The sequence below is a fragment of the Bufo gargarizans genome, chromosome 5, assembly GCF_014858855.1.
Source record: "Bufo gargarizans isolate SCDJY-AF-19 chromosome 5, ASM1485885v1, whole genome shotgun sequence".
Lineage (NCBI taxonomy): Eukaryota > Metazoa > Chordata > Amphibia > Anura > Bufonidae > Bufo > Bufo gargarizans.
Genome location: NC_058084.1, coordinates 107,698,009 through 107,715,928, shown reverse-complemented (window position 1 = coordinate 107,715,928; position 17,920 = coordinate 107,698,009). Strand labels below are relative to the sequence as shown.

General features: G+C 40.5%; 1 protein-coding gene across 1 annotated transcript in view; it reads right to left on the bottom strand.

Annotated features, from left to right (window-relative positions):
• The window catches only part of LOC122938626 (cytochrome P450 7B1), a 242,314-nt gene that overhangs the window by 96,613 nt on the left and 127,781 nt on the right, over nucleotides 1-17,920 (bottom strand). Inside the window, exon 2 of the mRNA XM_044294276.1 lies at nucleotides 15,084-15,220. Within this exon, the coding sequence (XP_044150211.1) occupies nucleotides 15,084-15,220 (137 nt within the window). The remainder of the gene's footprint in view (nucleotides 1-15,083; nucleotides 15,221-17,920) is intronic.

Here is a 17,920-nt window from a genome sequence, read left to right as displayed (position 1 = left end):
GACAGGGATGTCCCCTCTCTCCTTTCTTGTTTGTTCTAATCATGGAACCACTTCTCCAAGCTATTCGCCAGGAAAGCAGAATAAAAGGCATCAAGTTAGGGGGTCAAGATCATAAAGTTGCCGCATTTGCTGACGATCTTATGATTACCACAACAAATCCTGAAACGTCATTACCCATTGTTTATAAAATACTAGAGACCTTTAGCCCACTCTCTAATTTCAAGGTTAATTTAAAGAAATCTAATGTTTTGGCCATTGGTATAAAGCCATCAATCAAAGTGAAACTGGCTAAAACTTCCCCCTTTAACTGGGACACCCCTTTCCTATCTTATATAGGCATCAAAATATCAGATGATGTAGATAAACTATATTCCCTTAATTATATCCCACTCCTTAAATCCATACAAGACCAACTTACCAATTTGCATTCACCCTTTCTATCCTGGTTTGGCCGTAAGAACATGGTGATGTCCCTTGTAGTCCCCAGACTCAATTACTTGCAACAGGTCCTTCCTGTTCCTATTCCAAAAAATTATTACATCTCCTTAGCTAGAGAAATTAGATCTTTCATCTGGAATAAAAAGAAGTCAAGGATTTCCATGTCAGTTCTCCAGAGACATAGATCCTGCGGAGGAATCGGTCTCCCAAATCCGCTTCTTTATAACAGAGCCATTCTTCTGGCGAGAGCCCTGGACTGGTTTAGGCAGCCTCCCCACAAATCCTGGGTGGGAATGGAAACGTCCCAATCGGGATACTCGTTTAGAGGTCTCTTAGTGGATACTCCCAGCTATCCTACCCCGAAACAAAATTCTAGTCCCTCTGTTAAAGCTACGTTGGAGGCATGGAAATGGTTCCAGGAATCCAACTTGGGCATCCCCACTCCCTCTCCGATTGTACAGATCAGAGATGTGTTGGATCTTGCATCTAAAGAGCTGAAACAGCATATCCCTACAGCCCTCCGCCTTTCAGTCACCCCCATCATATCTTTGTTCTCGGACTCAGGGAATTTGTTAGAAGGCGAAGATCTTTTGTTGGCCTTGAACCTCCCCCCGCACTAATCCTCTCATTATCTCTTTCCTGAGGACCCATATTATTAAATTTATCCCTTATCACTCGCTGCTTAGACCTCTCACGTGGTTTGAGCATATGATTCAATCTCAATCCTCCCCTGTTAAGATCATTTCTCAACTTTACAAAAAGCTTAACACACCGATTCTGCCACCAAAGCCAGCTTTCATTAGTTTGTGGGAGAAAGACCTCAACTGTAGCTTTTCTTCCAGTGAGCAAGCTCGCATTCTTATTGCCCCCCACTCCTCCTCCCACTGCGTAAGGATTCAGGAAAATGGGTATAAGGTGTTGACTAGGTGGTATAAGACTCCAGACATAACATGTCGGTATGGAGAGGGAAATTTGGACACCTGCTGGCGTTGCAGTCAGGAGAAAGGTACCTTCTACCATATTTGGTGGAAATGCCCAACTATACAGTCCTGGTGGGAGGGAATCTTCGCGAAAAGTAATAAGATATGCAATTCTAACGTTCCAATGTCTCCCCAAATTGCCCTCCTGGGTAGTCACACAGGTGGCGAACCTGCTAAGACCCCCTTCCTATTCAACAAACTTATCATGGCTGCACGCCTATTGGTTCCTAGGTTCTGGCTCTCCCCAGACGCGCCCCCTGAAGATTTCTGGATAAACAAAGTAGATACTATCTATAGGTTTGAGGAGATTGCTGCCTGGGAAAATAGATCCCATTCCAGATTCAAAAGCCAATGGTCGGTTTGGGAAAGGTATAGAAACTTCAATTAGGATTGTTTCCTTTATTCTTGGCATAAATTTTCGCTCTTATGTTGGCTGAATTGCTCGTCTGTATTCAAATGACTGTGACATCTACCTGTATACTGTATTTGTTCTTGCTCGACTTTGTTCGTTCATTGTACTTCATTGTGCATAACCTTATGTATCAACTTTTATTCAGAAATAAAGTTGTTAAAATGAAAAAAAAAAAAAAAAAACTTAAAGGTTTATATCTGGGGAAAAAAAAAAAAAAAAAAAAAACATTCAGAAGAAATCACTGACCATAACTCTCTGGACAAGGTCCTTCAGCCAGTTTTCAGTCCAATTACAAAGTATACTTTCTAGGTCTATAGACCTTATTTTACCGATTAAACGTCTATGAGGGACAGTATCAAAAGCCTTTGCAAAATCAAGCAATATTTTCAGATCTCTATTAGGGTGAATAAGATTTTTACACTCTCCATTCTGAGCTATGCCTGGTGCATAGCTCAGAATGGAGAAAGCCATGGCAGACCTGGATCACTTCAGCAGTGTCCAGGCTGTCATGAGAACCGATCTGAGCCCCACGATCGGGGGCTCCGATCTGAAGGCAGAGGGAGCCGCATCCCTCTGCCTTTACTCTCAATACTTACTCCACTCCTTTAATAAATAACTTGAGGGGTGTAGTTTCCGATATAGGGTCACTTCTCAGGGGTTCTTTTTATTATTTCACCCCACAGGAAAGAAGGTTTGTACACAAACATAGAAAAGGATTCTTTACGGTAAGAGCAGTGAGACTCTGGAACTCTCTGCCTGAGGAGGTGGTGATGGTGAGTACAATAAAGGAATTCAAGAGGGGTCTGGACGTATTTCTGGAGCTTAATAATATTACAGGCTATAGCTACTAGAGAGGGGTCGTTGATCCAGGGAGTTATTCTGATTGCCCGATTGGAGTCGGGAAGGAATTTTATATTCCCCTAAAGTGGAGAAAATTGGCTTCTACCTCACAGGGTTTTTTTTTGTTTTTTTTTGCCTTCCTCTGGATCAACTTGCAGGATAACAGGCCAAACTGGATGGACAAATGTCTTGTTACTATGTTACTATGTTACAGCCTCTACAGATGTCAGCACAAAATGTGTAAATCACCATAATGTGCCTCAAATGCGCAAGATTTTACTCCTGAGCCCTATGTCATGTCCAGGAAAAAGATTAGGTTGTTTCTAAAACCAGGAAGCCCAGCATAATAATAAGAGGGCTCACTTTTCACACTGACACAAAATGGGCACAACATATTGGGCACTGAAATGGTATTTCTGTGTAAAAATTTCAATTTTCACTTTGCACCATCTGCTCTGAATAGATTTTTGCAAAACACCTGTGGGGTCAAAATGCTCACTATACTAATTGGTAAATTCTGGTGTGGTTCCTAAAATAGGGTCACTTCTTCGGTGTGCCTTTTTTATATTTCACCCTAGAGCCTCTGCAGTTGTCGGTCAATGCTGTATAAATTACCAATCTAGGCCCACAAATCCACATGGTGCTCTTTCTCTTCTAAGCCCTGCTGTATGTCCATTCAGCACTTTTTGACCACATATGGGTGTTTCTGTATTAGGGAGAAAAGTGAATAATAAACTATGGGGTGCATTACATCTTGTTACTCCTTGTGAAAATGAAAAATGTATTGCTAAAATAAAATTTTCTTGTAAAATATGTAATTTTTCATTTTCACAGCCAAGTGTTTCTAAATTCTGTGAAGCAGCTGTTGATGCTCACTGCACCTCTTGAAAGATTCCTTGCACAGCAGTTTATTATCACATATGGGGTGTTGCCGTATTCAGGACAAAATGGGTAAAAAATTGTGGGGTGCAATTTCTCTTGTTACCTGTTATGACTATAGGTAGGGACCGTCAAGGACAGTGAGCCCTAAGGCTAGAACCCAGCCCGCTTTCCCTACCTACTTGCAGTATAAGCCCTATTTAGCTAGACTGGTCGACGGTCCCTACGCTATTTAAGTGCAGCGACGGACAAACAATAAAGACAGATAAACACAATACCAGAGTCGTACGTAAATGGATCAGAACCAGACAAGCTATGCAGTACCAAACGAGAGACAGAGAGTGGTTAAAAGGCAAGCCAAAATCAGAATCAGACAGACAACGGAGTACCAAATGAGAGAGAGCGGTGAGAAGACAACCTCGGGTCAGAGGAATAAGCAATCCAACAGGAACACGGAACCAAGAACACAGCTAGTGAGTCAGAGACTATCACTGGCACTGCTGTATGGCCAGGAAGTGGTTTAATAGAGCACTGATTCACTGGATCAGAACCTGATAGGTCAATGATTCAGTGATCCATTAGTCAGAAACACTGGCACACAGTAATAGAGCAGCTGAGGAATCAGTCCACTGCTTATCTCCCCCCTCACACGCCTGCTGCAGGGATAGAAAGAATTGCATCCTGTTGCCAAAGATGCTGTCACATCATCGGGGGCGTGGCTGAGCAGTGCATCTCATCTTTGTGAAAATGAAAAATTTGGGCTTAAAACAACATTTTCTTGTAAAATACGTAATTGTCATTTTTATGGCCAAGTGTTTTTAAATTCTATAAAATACCTTTTGGGCCAAAATGCTCACTGCACCCCTTGAAAAATTCTTTGGGGATTGTACATTCCAAAATGGGGTCACATTTTGGGGGCTTTACCTGTAGAGGTACCTACTGTAGGGGGTTGTAAACTGCATTTTCAGGGTAATAAATAGTGAGGTTTATTTTGCTGTCAAGCCAGTTACAGGGAAAATGGATTAAATGGAAAATCTGCAAAAAAAGTGAAATTATGAAATGTAACCTCCATTTTCCTTTAATTCTTGGAACAATTAAAGACAAGACGACAAAGTTTGTAAACTCAATTTTGAATAACTTGAGGGGTGTATTTTCTAAGATCATTTATGGAGGGGTGTATTTTCTAAGGGTCATTTATGGATGGTTGGAATTATGTAAGCCCCTCAACGTCACTTCATAACTGAACTGGTCCTTTAAAAAGTAGGTTTTGGAAATTGTCTTGTAAATTTTTAAAATTGCTTTCTAACTTAAAAAAAAAATATATATTAGATTTATGAAAAGCTTCTTAATGGATCACTAAAAAGATGAAGACATGATTTAATGCATTGATTCATTATAGAAATAAGAAGGTACATTCCAGCATCCAATTTCCAGATAAATGCAGTATTTATTTTGTCCAGTAAAAACAATCCAAACAGCAAAGGATATAGGGGCACATTTATTAAGACGGGCATTTTAAAGCCCCAGCGCAGACCTCTCCATAACTTCGGAACATCTAGCGCCAGTTCTAAATGTAAGACAGCTTCCTAGCTGTCTCCATTTAGACCATTTTCTACACCTAAAAAAGATGTAGAAAATTATGAATGAAACGGGCCTACCTGCCTGTCCCCTTGCCCGCCCACGCTACGTCCACAATTTTAGACCCCGCGTGATCAGGGAGAAGCTGCAGATTGAGGTGCACCTAACCATTGCGCCGCCATCTGCACCTGAAATATATCTAATATAGGCGTATTTCAGTATAATAAATGACCCCCATAGTACATTATTACATGTTTTGGAGGTATAGCTCACCCTTACTCATGGTTACTAATTCAATATTTAATACAGAATATATTCAATATGAATATTAAATGGCCTATCTGCCTTTTTTATTTTCGTGACCTATCCTGAGGATAGGTCATCAATATCAGATCAGTGGGGGACTAACTGCCAGCACCCCGGCCAAGCTGTTTGAAGAGAATGCAGGGCTCATACAAGTGCTGCCTTCTCTTTACTGTTTACCTTTTTGCTATCAATATTTTCCCCCCACTGATTTGATATTGAGGACCTATCCTGAGGTCATCAATATAAAAAAGCAGACAACCCCTTTAATTATTTCCGAATATGCAGTATTATAATGATTATAACCCAAAAAATTTGAAAGATGATGTTGGACCCATTGTTAACTGCATGGCTTAGTAGGTTTACTTGACACAATGAAGACTATTTTGTTGGCATCTTGTGCCAGCATGTGTATGATTAAAGAAGTTCTCACAGGATAGACTTTTGTGGCATGCCATTAGAATATGCCATCAACTTCAATATCACCTTCAATATCTCATTCACTTTAATGGGGCAGAGCTGCGCCCAGGCCATCTAACATAGACACTCCCCATGGGAAGCTGCAAGAAAGATGCAGAGCAACTGTGAGAACCGCTGCCTCTTCAAAAAGCTCATCAGTAAGAAAAAGGTAAAGAACCCCTTTAATGGGAGGGATGGAGCCTGCTTTGAATCTCGCCACTTCCTAGAACAAAGTCACAGTCACATGGTTGGTTATGGACTATATAAAAAGCGGACCATGAAGCCTGTTAAAAACGTCAAGTGGAGCCAAGTGTATGTATAGTGATATCCTAAAAATGATAACCTTTTTAATGATTTCACCCAAAACCTTATTAATATGTCACATGGTTAATAAAATATTTTAAAAATAGGTCCTTTAAATGAAAAGTCTATAGGAACCAAGGATAGCAGGAGCTGAAAATTGTAATTTTTAAAACTACTTTTATAAAATTCCAATATTAATATAAAGCACTTATGTAATCTATTTATTTTACTTACATAGCACCAACATATTTCACAGTGCTTTACAGACATTATCATCACTCACTGTACCCGGTGGAGCTCACAATCTAGATTCCGTATGAGTATGTCTTTGGAGTGTGGGTGGAAACCAGAGGAAAGCCATGCAAACAAGGGGAGAAAATACAAAGTCCATTCAGATATTGTCCTTGGTCAGATTTGAAATTAGGGCTCAGCTAGTGTTGAGCGAATCGAAGCATACGAAGTAGAATTCGATTTGAAGTTTAGGAAATATTGATTTGCAACAAATCCGAATTTCCTCACACTTCGTGGTAACAAATGAGTTTTTTACTAAAATGGTGGCTACACGTGTTACAAAGTGAAAGTAAGAAGCCCGGGAACGTGATATGGCCCATAATGCTTTGCAGCCAGCCAATCAGCAGATGGCCATCACCTGTGATGTCACAGCCCTATAAAAAGCCTGATCCCGTCCGGACTCTGCCATTTCACTTTGATCTGAGCATAGTGAGAGGCGTGACAAGACTCGGGACAGTGTTCGAGAAGCCTTTAATTGTGAAATATTGGATAGGGAGACTGCAGGGACAGTGTAGGGAGATTGTGGGGAGAGTTTTTACACACTGTAGGGTGAGCATAGGGAAATTGCAGGGGCAGTGCAGGGACAGTGCAGACTCTGTAATCTGAAGGGTAATTTAATTGTTATTGGATGCCCACCTTGTTTAATAGATAAGTATACTCCTATACTCAAATAGGGGTGAATAAGCTATGTAATTTAACTGTTATTGGGGTGTTCACCTTGTTAAATAGATAAACAATTCTATCTCACCTTGATTATCAAATTGGTGTGAATAAGCTGTCTAATACTACTGTTGTTGAGGTGTTGAGGTGTTGTTTCATAGATAAGCAATTCTGTTACGCCTTGATTCTCAACTGGGGGGGGGGGGGATTAGCAATTTTTTCTGTTATTGGGTAGCCAACCTTATTTAATAGAGGGCCTTAATTGTCAAACTTGGGTGAATAAGCTGTCTAATACTACTGTTATTGGGGTGTCCACACATTATCTCAACTAACATCAGACACCCACAGCTAGGAGTTGGTGGGTTCCTCTGACAACACATTTAGTTGGCATCGCCCAGGAACAAGCTCTGTGCCCTCACCTGTGCTGAACCAACATGTTTCATTTGCTGTTCCTTCTGCCAGGCAGGTGATGTATGCCTCACGGTCTGTTCTGCTTTTCAGCAAGGAAGATTTTATTGAGGACAATCAGCAGCTACTTTCCAGGCCAGATTTAAAGGAGAGGTCCACTGCTTCCTCCTATAGATGTGCAACTAGTGACGATGACAGTTGTGTGGGAGCAGGTGTTGCGAGCGGTCAAGGACGTGGCCATGAGACCGGTGAGGGTGAGATAAGTGACGAGCAGAGGGTGGAGAATGATGATGTAGCAGATCGCACATGGGAGCCAGATGAAGAGGGGGGTTTCATCTTCATCATCAGGGGGTGAGGGTGGTAGTTTGCCTGTGAGACCACGGCAGGGTGGCAGCTTGCAGCTGAGCCAGCAGGTTGCAAGAGTGGGCAGTGAGACAGCAGTGACAGCAGTGTGAGATCTGGAGCCAAACATGCGGACGGTACACTGTCTGCTACTTAGAAGCCTACCTATGTAGAAACAACTATCAGTGCATAGCTTCATAGAAGCAGCGGCTGGCAGTCAGCATGCAGTGGTAGGGGTAAAATGCCATAATAGCCGCTGTGGAAATTTTTCAATAAGTCGCCCGAGGACACCAGTGTGGACATATGGAGGATCTGTGGGCAGAAGGTAAAGCACAGCCAGCGTGCCAATGTAAGCACCAAGGACCTGCGTCAACACAGAGAGCGTAAGCTTAAAGTGTAAGAAACCATCTTCCAGCGGCACACATCCCTTCTTCAGCAGGCAGGGCTCCACCACCTCAGCAGAAGAGAGCTGTATTTCCTTCCTATTGTCTATTGGTCCTGATGCTCCTCCTACTCTTCGCCACGCGTTTTGCAAGCAATCGATTACCGAGGCGATTGCAAAGAAACAGCAGTATGCATGCACTTATCCAACGACACAGAAACTGTGCTCCTGACCAAGTTGTTGATACAGCAGTCCCTCCCTTTCCATATCATAGACTCTGAACATTTCAAATAACTGATGGCTTGTGCCCAACCAAGGTGGAGAGTCCCAAGCCATCATTACTTCTTTTAAAAAGCTGTACCAGCCCTGCACACGTATGTTGTAGAAGGTGGCCCAGTCCTTGAACCTGTCTGTGTCTAGTATAGTTCATGGCAGTGCCAACGTGTAGAGCTGTAACTATGGTCAAGGACAATATACAGTATGTCCTTTATTGCCCACTGGGTAAACATGGTTTCTGCCCAGGCACACTAGAAACTAGTGATAAGCGGCATAGGCAATATTTAAATTCACAATATTTCGCAAATTTTGGGCTGAATATTCACCATAAAGTCACAAATTCGAGAATTTGTGATCTCCAGTCATTATTTACTTGATTGCAAAAATAGGCAATGTAATATATTCGCAATAAAAATTAAAATTAAATTAGAATATTCGCGATCAACCCTAAGGGGTAGGCAACTTTCCTATTGGTTGCTAGGGATGCTGCTAAGTGCCGATATTCGCAACAAAATTCGTGATAAATTCACGATCAGAATATTTGCAATCAACACTATTCGCAAATACGAATATATACCACTATATTCTAAATATTCGCGAAATCTCGCAGTGGCGATATTCGCAATTAAAATTAGCAATTCGAATATTCGTGCTCAACACTACAAGCAACTAGGCTAGGTGATGGCAATACCGCCTTTACATTCTCAAGCTGTGATTCCAGTGTCAATGTCCTCCTCTGCCTGTTCATCTTCCACCTTGTCCTCAGCCTCCACTGTAGGCAAAATTCTGAGTGGTCCTCAAGCATACCACCTATGCAAAGCATGGCGGTGTCACGCTGTTCTGCACCTAGCCAACCGGGTGAATGAAGTCATACCAGGTGAGGAACTGCTCTGTGTCATCAACCAAGAAATCTAATCCTGGCTGTCTCCTCGGCAAATAGAGATTGGAACCATGGTCATCAATAATGGGAAGAACATTCTGTCAGAGCTGCGTCAAGGAGGGCTGACCCATGCGCCATTTGCATGATGCATATCTTTAATCGCCCTGAAGTCTTCCACCCAACTGCAAGATGTCTTGAAAATGGGCAGGAAACTGCATGCACTTTAGCTACTCTTCCCATGCAAATCATGCCATACTTGAGCTGCAAACGCAGAATAGTGTTCCCCAACATTGCCTCATATGCAAAGTTTCCACATGTTGGAACGCCACATGTTGGACGACTATATGAGCAGCTGAAGGTCGTGAACGGTTTCTTGATGATGTAGTTGGACCCTGTGTAACTTCAACAGTAGCCAGAAAGAGAAGTCACCTTTCAAAAAAATGTAGAGAGATTAAACTTTATAAAGATTAATCAGGTGTGGATCAGCCAGAATTCCACACACCGGTGCCTGATGCATCAGACTATATCATACTGGCAGTAATGCTCTTACTGAAGTGTGCTACTGCAACGTGCCAGTCCCAGGGGAAAACGCATGAGGTTCACGGTGGGCAGAAGGGTACAACAGTTCTTCGGGTACTCACGGTTAGCAGATACCTCCCTGAGCCAGCAGTTCAGTAAAGGGGAGAACAGCACTAGATTCTCCAGGGCACACTATTACAGGGGACACCAGCCAGGTGGTGATCGAGGTGCCCTTGATGGTAATTGGATTTTCTGGGTGCTTGTGCGGCTAGGCCCCTGACTTAGGTAATGTTGTGACTCCAGCAACTTGGTGGTGCAAAATGATGAGAGTGGTGGTAGTATGGAGATAGAAGAACGAGGCAGGGTTTGAATCCAACTCAGAACTTTACTGTAACCAGGATCTTGACAACAGTTTTCAGTTAATAAACAGTCTTTAGTGAACATATAGGTGGAATGTGATAAATCCCAGTAACAAGCTGTATATGTGGCTATCTCTCAGGCTACCGTAGGAAGTTATGTACTCACTGGTATTCAGCTCTTTGCCTTGCTTCAGTCTCAGTAGAGGTTATTCAAGTCCTTGTCTTCTACACACAAGTGATGCAATAGATGGCCTATCTGTCCTTGAAGTAATGGTAAGGCTGCCGGAAGCTAATAAACCACCTAATTACAAAGGCGCCTAAAGCCTAGAATAATGGCTATTGTCCTTCCTTTGTCTTTCCACAATAAACTTAGTAAAATCTACTTGGCACTCTGGAAGAGTAGACGGTAGAATAATTGGGAAGATGGAGAACCGAACTCTATTCAGTAGGTTCTGGTGCCAACCAAGGGCTTCAAGCAGTCAGTATACATGTAGTAAAGTTGAGTTTTCAATTTCAAAAGGATTTATTCATTCAAATCATACAGTAGTTTCATCCATTTGCCCAATATTTGTATCCAGCGCCCCACAAGCCTCCATACCCACCAGAACAGATAAAGAATGTGACAGCAGATGAAGGTCTAATGTGACCGAAACGTCCGGTCTAATAATACTGTTCATACTCACTAATACAAATATTGGGCAAATGGATGAAACTACTGTATGGTTTGAATGAATAAATCCTTTTGAAATTGCAACACTGAAAACTGTGTGCCTCAACTTTACTACACATAGATGGTAGAATAATACTTCACCTCTGCCTATTTTCCTGGCTTGACACTAAGACCATGAATTGGCTCCTCTGGGCTGTGGAGCCCAAGAGAGAGTTGAGAGGAAGGGGTCCTCTCCTTCCCCCTTGCCCCTCACTCCATCTCCTCCTGCTTCCAAACTCTAACTCCAACTCCCTACATCTCACCAACTAACTAACTAGGCCTGAACTGTGGTATATATACTGTGGTATCCCCATCTAGTGGTAGAATGTGTGTAATGCACCTAACAGCCTGGTAACAAGGATTCTACAGAAAAATTAAATACAGCATGATACAACATATGACATAACAAGATTTTGCAGTGCCCACGTACACTAGTGGGACACTCCACTACCACACAAGAACATTATGAAAAATGGCCCTTTACTTCTGGCCAGGTGCTTCAGCCACTTGTTGCTACCTGCCTGATGCCACACACCTGCTGCTTCTGCTGCCATCTTCTCCTACTGTCACCATCTTGTGCTGGTGCTGCCACTAATGACACTCTATGACTAGCCAATATGTTGAATCCTTATGCTGTTGCCACCATTACGGTGACTGGGACACTATGTTGACTCCTCATACTGATGCCACCCTCACCACTCTGTGACTGGGCCACTATGTTGACTCCTCTTACTGTTGCCAACATCACCACTCTGTGATGGGGCCACTAGTGTTCTTGTTTGGCCTTGTTGACATCACTGTTTATTTTACCCTTCTTCTGATCTATCAGAAGAACTGAAAAATGAAAAACACAACGAATCCTGTCTTTAGAACATCCATAAGACCTCGATCACATGGTCAGTATTTTGCATCAGGATTTAATCATGATTTGGAAGCCAAAAGCAGGAGGGGGTCAAAAACACAGAATACATGCAAATATTTACTTCACCTGTCATCTCTGTTTTGGACCCACTCCTGTTTTTGCCTTAGGCTACTTTCACACTAGCGTTGTTTTAATCCGGCGTTCAATTCCGACACCGGAACTGCCCGCCGGATCCGGAAAAACGTGTGAAAACGGATTACATTTGAATCCTGATCAGGCTTTCGATTACAATGGAAAAATGCATTGGAAAAAACGGATCCGCCATTTATGGACTTTAACTTTTTTTTCACATTTTTCGGGTTTAACATGCAAAAGCCGGATCCGTTTTGACTGAACACACGGGGCCGGATCCGGCGTTAATGCAAGTCAATGGGAAAAAAGCCTGATCAGGCGTTCAGTCAAAGTGTTCAGGCTTTTTGGCCGGAGGTAAAAATACTGCATGCTACGTTTTTCTGAAAAGCCTGATCAGTCAAAAAGACTGAACAGAAGACATCCTGATGCATCCTGAAGGACTGACTCTCCATTCAGAATGCATTAGGATAAAACTGATCAGTTCTTTTCCGGATTTGAGCCTCTAGGACGGAACTCAGCGCCGGAAAAGAAAAACGCTAGTGTGAAAGTACCCTTACAAATACTTATCAAATACTGATGCAAAAATCTGACCAAAAACTGACTGTGTGATAGGGGCCATTAAAGTCCTGCATGCAGGACTTCTTTTCCATCTGAATAAAACCAATTTCAGAGGCAAATGGCCAAAACTCATGTAAATGGAGCATGAGGCCTCTATCACCCAGTCAGTATTATGCATCTGGATTTGATTATGATTTGGAATCCAAAAGCAGGAGTGTAAATCCAAAGAAGAGATGCAAATATTTCCATAACGGTTTTGGACCCACTCCTGTTTTTGCCTTACCAATACTGATCAATTACTGACCAAATACTGACCGTGTGAAGGCAGATGCTCAAAAGACAATCAGAAGAAGGGAAAAAGAAACAGTGATGCCAACACAAAATTACTGCTGACACCCTCTCCACTCTGTCATGGGGCCACTACTTGCATCATTGACTAAAAGAACAACTCTTTTATACTGTAGTAGAATCTTGGGCCACTGCACGGTTCAGTACATTATACCTGATGCTTTGACCTGTAAGGCTGAGTTCACACTTCTGTTATTTGGTCAGTTAATTTGAGCAGTTACTGTATGGTGATCCAAAATCAGGAGCCAATCCTTCTCTTAGATAAGGTATTATTAAAAGATCTGCAACTGTTCTGTGTTTTCAACCCATAACTAATCAAATACTGTAAGTGTAGTGTGAACTGAGCCTAATAGTGACGCCTGTCACCTGTCTTTGATGCTGACACACAGTAACTGTATCATGAGAGAGGACTAGTAATATATGTTGCTGCAATGCACAGTGATATGCCAAGATATACTCTCCCTGCACACCAGGATATACTGTAGATGATTTTGCATGCTTAATTTTGGGGAAAAATGTGGTGAAGCATTCAAATTTTTTAAAACGTTGCTCATCTCTAACCCCATCACTGCAAGGCACCAGTGCTAACCACTTTGCTATTGTGCTGCCCAAATCAATGAGTCAAATATGTTAAGGCATGGCCATATTTACTACTAGTTGTCATTAATATTAATATTTTTATTATTATTATTTTTAATAATGTAATGGAAATTGCTCATTTTAAATGTCTGGCTGTAAAATTGTTTAAGAATCATATTTATTTTCTAAAACATATATGGCAAACATTATAGTGGAGCTTAGGCCGGTCACAAGAGGATTGTGTTTAACTGCGATTCTTGTTCTTCACCCTGCTGTGCAGGGATGCAACCAAAAGGAAAGCAACACAATCACTTTCCGCTTCATTTCTTACAAAAACACCAATTAGGGCTAAAAATGCTTCCAGACTGGTAGGATTAAACGCTTCCCAGGTACTGTGCTGGCCTTCAACAGCAGTCTATGGAAGACCATTACTAGTAAAGATTCATCCAAGCTAATCTAAGCTGAAATACTTCATTCCAAAAACCCCATATGCGCTGTGTCGTTTCTATAAAGGACAAGATGCAAGGCTCTGTGAGATCCCTGAAGATATCTAGAGAGCTGTCTACTTTCTCTTGATCCTTATACAAAATAATGTCTCTGGAGATACTATCATGTACTATACCTCGCTCCTTCTTTTAGGCCTATCAAATTTACGTAATCGGTCTCTTATTAGGAAGATTTCAGTGAACGGTTGACAATGATGTACAGTAGTGCTTCGCGGGGATGACGTCTGGAGAAAATGATTCGGCTGCACCACCACACAAAACCAATTAGAGAACTATTTTCTACGACAGGTCAGGAATTTTACATTGTTTCTCATGGAAAGATGTGCTTTTTAATTTCTTTATTAAGATGACATCCATGTCCCTTGAGACTTCTCACAATGACAATCATTTGCTCATCCCATTGGAAAGTACCATCAGCAAAAATCGTATCACCGGTCTGGGGTGATGCCAGGACCTCTATGCATCGTTCCACATTTTCCAAATGAACTAGTTTGGAGACTGATAATTAAAGTAATATCTATTGATCAAAGTTGTTGACAGGGCCAACATCAAAAATAAGAAACCGCTGAAGAATTATATAAGTAAACTATACTGTATGGTATTTAGGGTTATTATTTAGTCTTAAACATATCTCTTTAAGCTTTTTCAATCCACCTGACCTTCGAGCCTTTGATATCCGTGGAAAGTATTTGAGATGCTTTTTAAAATGGATGAAAAATGAAAATAAAAAATAAAAACTCTAAGTTAATCTTTGATCAAAAAGTTTTAAAACAAAATTAAAAGCTCGGATATCTGTTTGTGATTTGATTTTATATAGTACGCACAATAGTGTATTCAATTATTAAATTGGATCATCCTTGGGATCTTACAGTATTAAATAATTCCTAGTGTAAATATCTATATCAAATGTAGAATTGAAATTACAGATTAAAAATCAACCACTACATAATAACATTTCAAATTGCACATATTTCTCATACTTTCTCACTGTGGATCTGTTATTTACAGCGTAGCCATGATATACCTATGTCTACGCACATTTAAATTTACATCTGATGTCATTCAAAAAATATTTCTTACCTGCGAGATAGATTGTAAAGATGTCCCCATGTTTCTCTTGCTGAGAGATCAGGAATTTTAAAGGATCTTTACTGAACTGGTAAGCCAATCCTAACAATGGGATCCATCCATTTTCCAAAGGGGGTTCTCCTGCTTTCCTAAAAGTCATAAATATATGATTTGACTGAGTGTTCTTTTTATTATTATCATTATTATTATTCAATTTCTTATTATTATTTTACAATCTATCTACATAAATTCCATTTAAGAATGTGAAGATCCAGAGGTGTAAGGGTACTTTCACACTAGCATTTTTCTTTTCCAGTGTTGAGTTCCGTCACAGGAGCTCAATACCGGAAAAAAAAACTGATCAGTTTTATCCTAATGCATTCTGAATAGAGAGAATTCCGTTCAGGATGTATCAGGTCAGTCCCTCTTCTTTTATTTGGCCAGAGAAAATACCGCAGCATGCTGCAGTTTTTTCTCCGGCCAAAAATCCTGAACACTTGCCGGAATGCCGGAACCGGCATTAATTTCCAGTGAAATGTATTAGTGCCGTATCTGGCATTAAGTGCTCCGGCAAAACAGATCCGGTTTTCCAGTCTGCGTATGCGCAGGCCTTAAAAATGCAAAAAAAAAAAGAAATAAAAATACCGGATCCGTCTTTCAGGATGACAATGGAGAGACGGATACGGTATTTCAATGCATCCGGATCCGTCTGACAAATGCCATCCGTTTGCATCAGGAATCCTATGCCACAAGTGTGAAAGTATCCTTATAGATAAGATACATAATAGCATGTTCAGTCGTTTCTTATATGGAAGTATGTATATCTTACAGTCAAAAAGAAACAATACAATTTTTTTTACGTGTTTAAATCACGGTGATTTTGCAGAACTGAGTAAGTCGCAAAGTCTGTTCTCCTGGCAGCCAGGCTTTTAGCATGTCAAAGTAAACTGCATGATAAGACAATTATAATGGATTGAGATAATTAGGACTCATAGAAGTGTATCTCCTTAATAGGGGATGTGTAATCAGTCTCGTGCAGCACTGTACCAAGGTTCATCTCACTGTATATACACTATTCTGATCTATTGTACAGATTAATGACACCATGCGAAGCTTAGCAATACAAATTACATGTTTCTGTATGTAGGTCTTCTGTCATATTTGAAGAATGAAATTCCTTTTTTTTCCTATTACAGCTGTTTAGCTGGTAGAATCGGATTTAAAGTCAGTAAAACAGAACATGTCTATTTTAGAAAGGATTAATACAAATATTCAAACAGAATATATCCCATCTGTGAAGGTGACTTACACTACACGAAGAACAAACCATTTTGATTAATCGCAAGATATTTACTAGCCAGGATGTAATCAAAGACCAGGAGATCACCAGCTTACCACTATCATGCCCTCCTAGAAATTTGTGGCATTACATTAACTCTTTAATCTCTAATGAAAATCATAACTTGCAAAACCAACAAGGTCCTCATGTGAAGCATGTATTGTTCTTGAACGAATGTCTGATAATGTTCAACATCTACAGAAAGTGACAGAGCTTTGAGAATTTTACAAAATAACACAATATAAAATAATAAGCTATTTTATTCACTGGGAAGTTATGGTCAATGCTAAATAATTTCATACATGCAAAAAGTGCAACTAAAACAAAATTAGTGATATCTGTAAGAAATAATCCAACTGAAGAGCAAAATACCATGAGTCACAACTCATCAAAGTTATTTCTCCTCCACTTTCTATTTGGCTACCAAGCTTTAGCAATGGGCTCATTACTGGTTGCTGGTTTGGACAAAAGGTAAAATTGTGACAGATATTTAGATAGGCTTTTTTGTCATATTCTAATTTAATGCATCTAATTTCACCCTCTATGCTCTGTCATTCGGTCAAAACCTGTATACTTCACAGCGTTTCCGCGGGGTAAGGAGGACGCAGCTCAGAAATCCAGGGGAAAATTAACTTAATGCTCAGAGTCTGTGGACTCAAATCATGGAGACGGAAGGGTCATCGTTTGCATCAGATATGGTTAACTCAAAACTGATAAGCTCAACACCGTAAAACACCATGTCACTGCATCAATCTATGCCTCCCAAAGGAAAGCAGCATTTCATGTATTTTCCATAAAAAAAGAGATACTCTCATAAATCAGTAAAGAAATATTACAAAAGATTTATCAACAAATGCCTGTGCATGCAATTCTTCCAACTGAGGCTCACGGAGCACACTGTGTGAGATGACACATCAACTACATAAATGAGCCATCAATACAAGTAAAAGGAGCTAATTATAAATTAGGTCACATGGAAGAAAAAGCAGAGTCAGTAGATGGCGCGTATCTGAGGAATCACTGATCTCTCACTCAATATGTGTATATTAAATAGTGTACAAAAAAGGTAGTAGTAGAATTTGAAGTCATTTTGTGAAACAAATGATTTATTATTATTTCCAATTGCTTAATTAGTACCAACATAATCAGCAGCAGTGTCAGTTTGTCGCCATTTACATCGGACCCCAATAGGCCTTAAACATATACTAAGACCAATTTTATTCATTCACTTAGTTGAAAACTGCTGTATGGGATGGAAAACCAAGAAACACGGGGAGAACCTACAAATATGAAAATACATAAATATGCACGTATAGATCTATGTATACATTGATACAATGGGAAACAAATACTGCAGTAATCAATAAAAGTAAACAATGTTATTTAAAATAACGTATTTTGTTCAGCCCAATTATCATAGAAAGCAATTTTATAAATAGCTCCTATATAGAGTCAGGTCCATAAATATTGGGACATCGGCACAATTCTAACATTTTTGGCTTTATACACC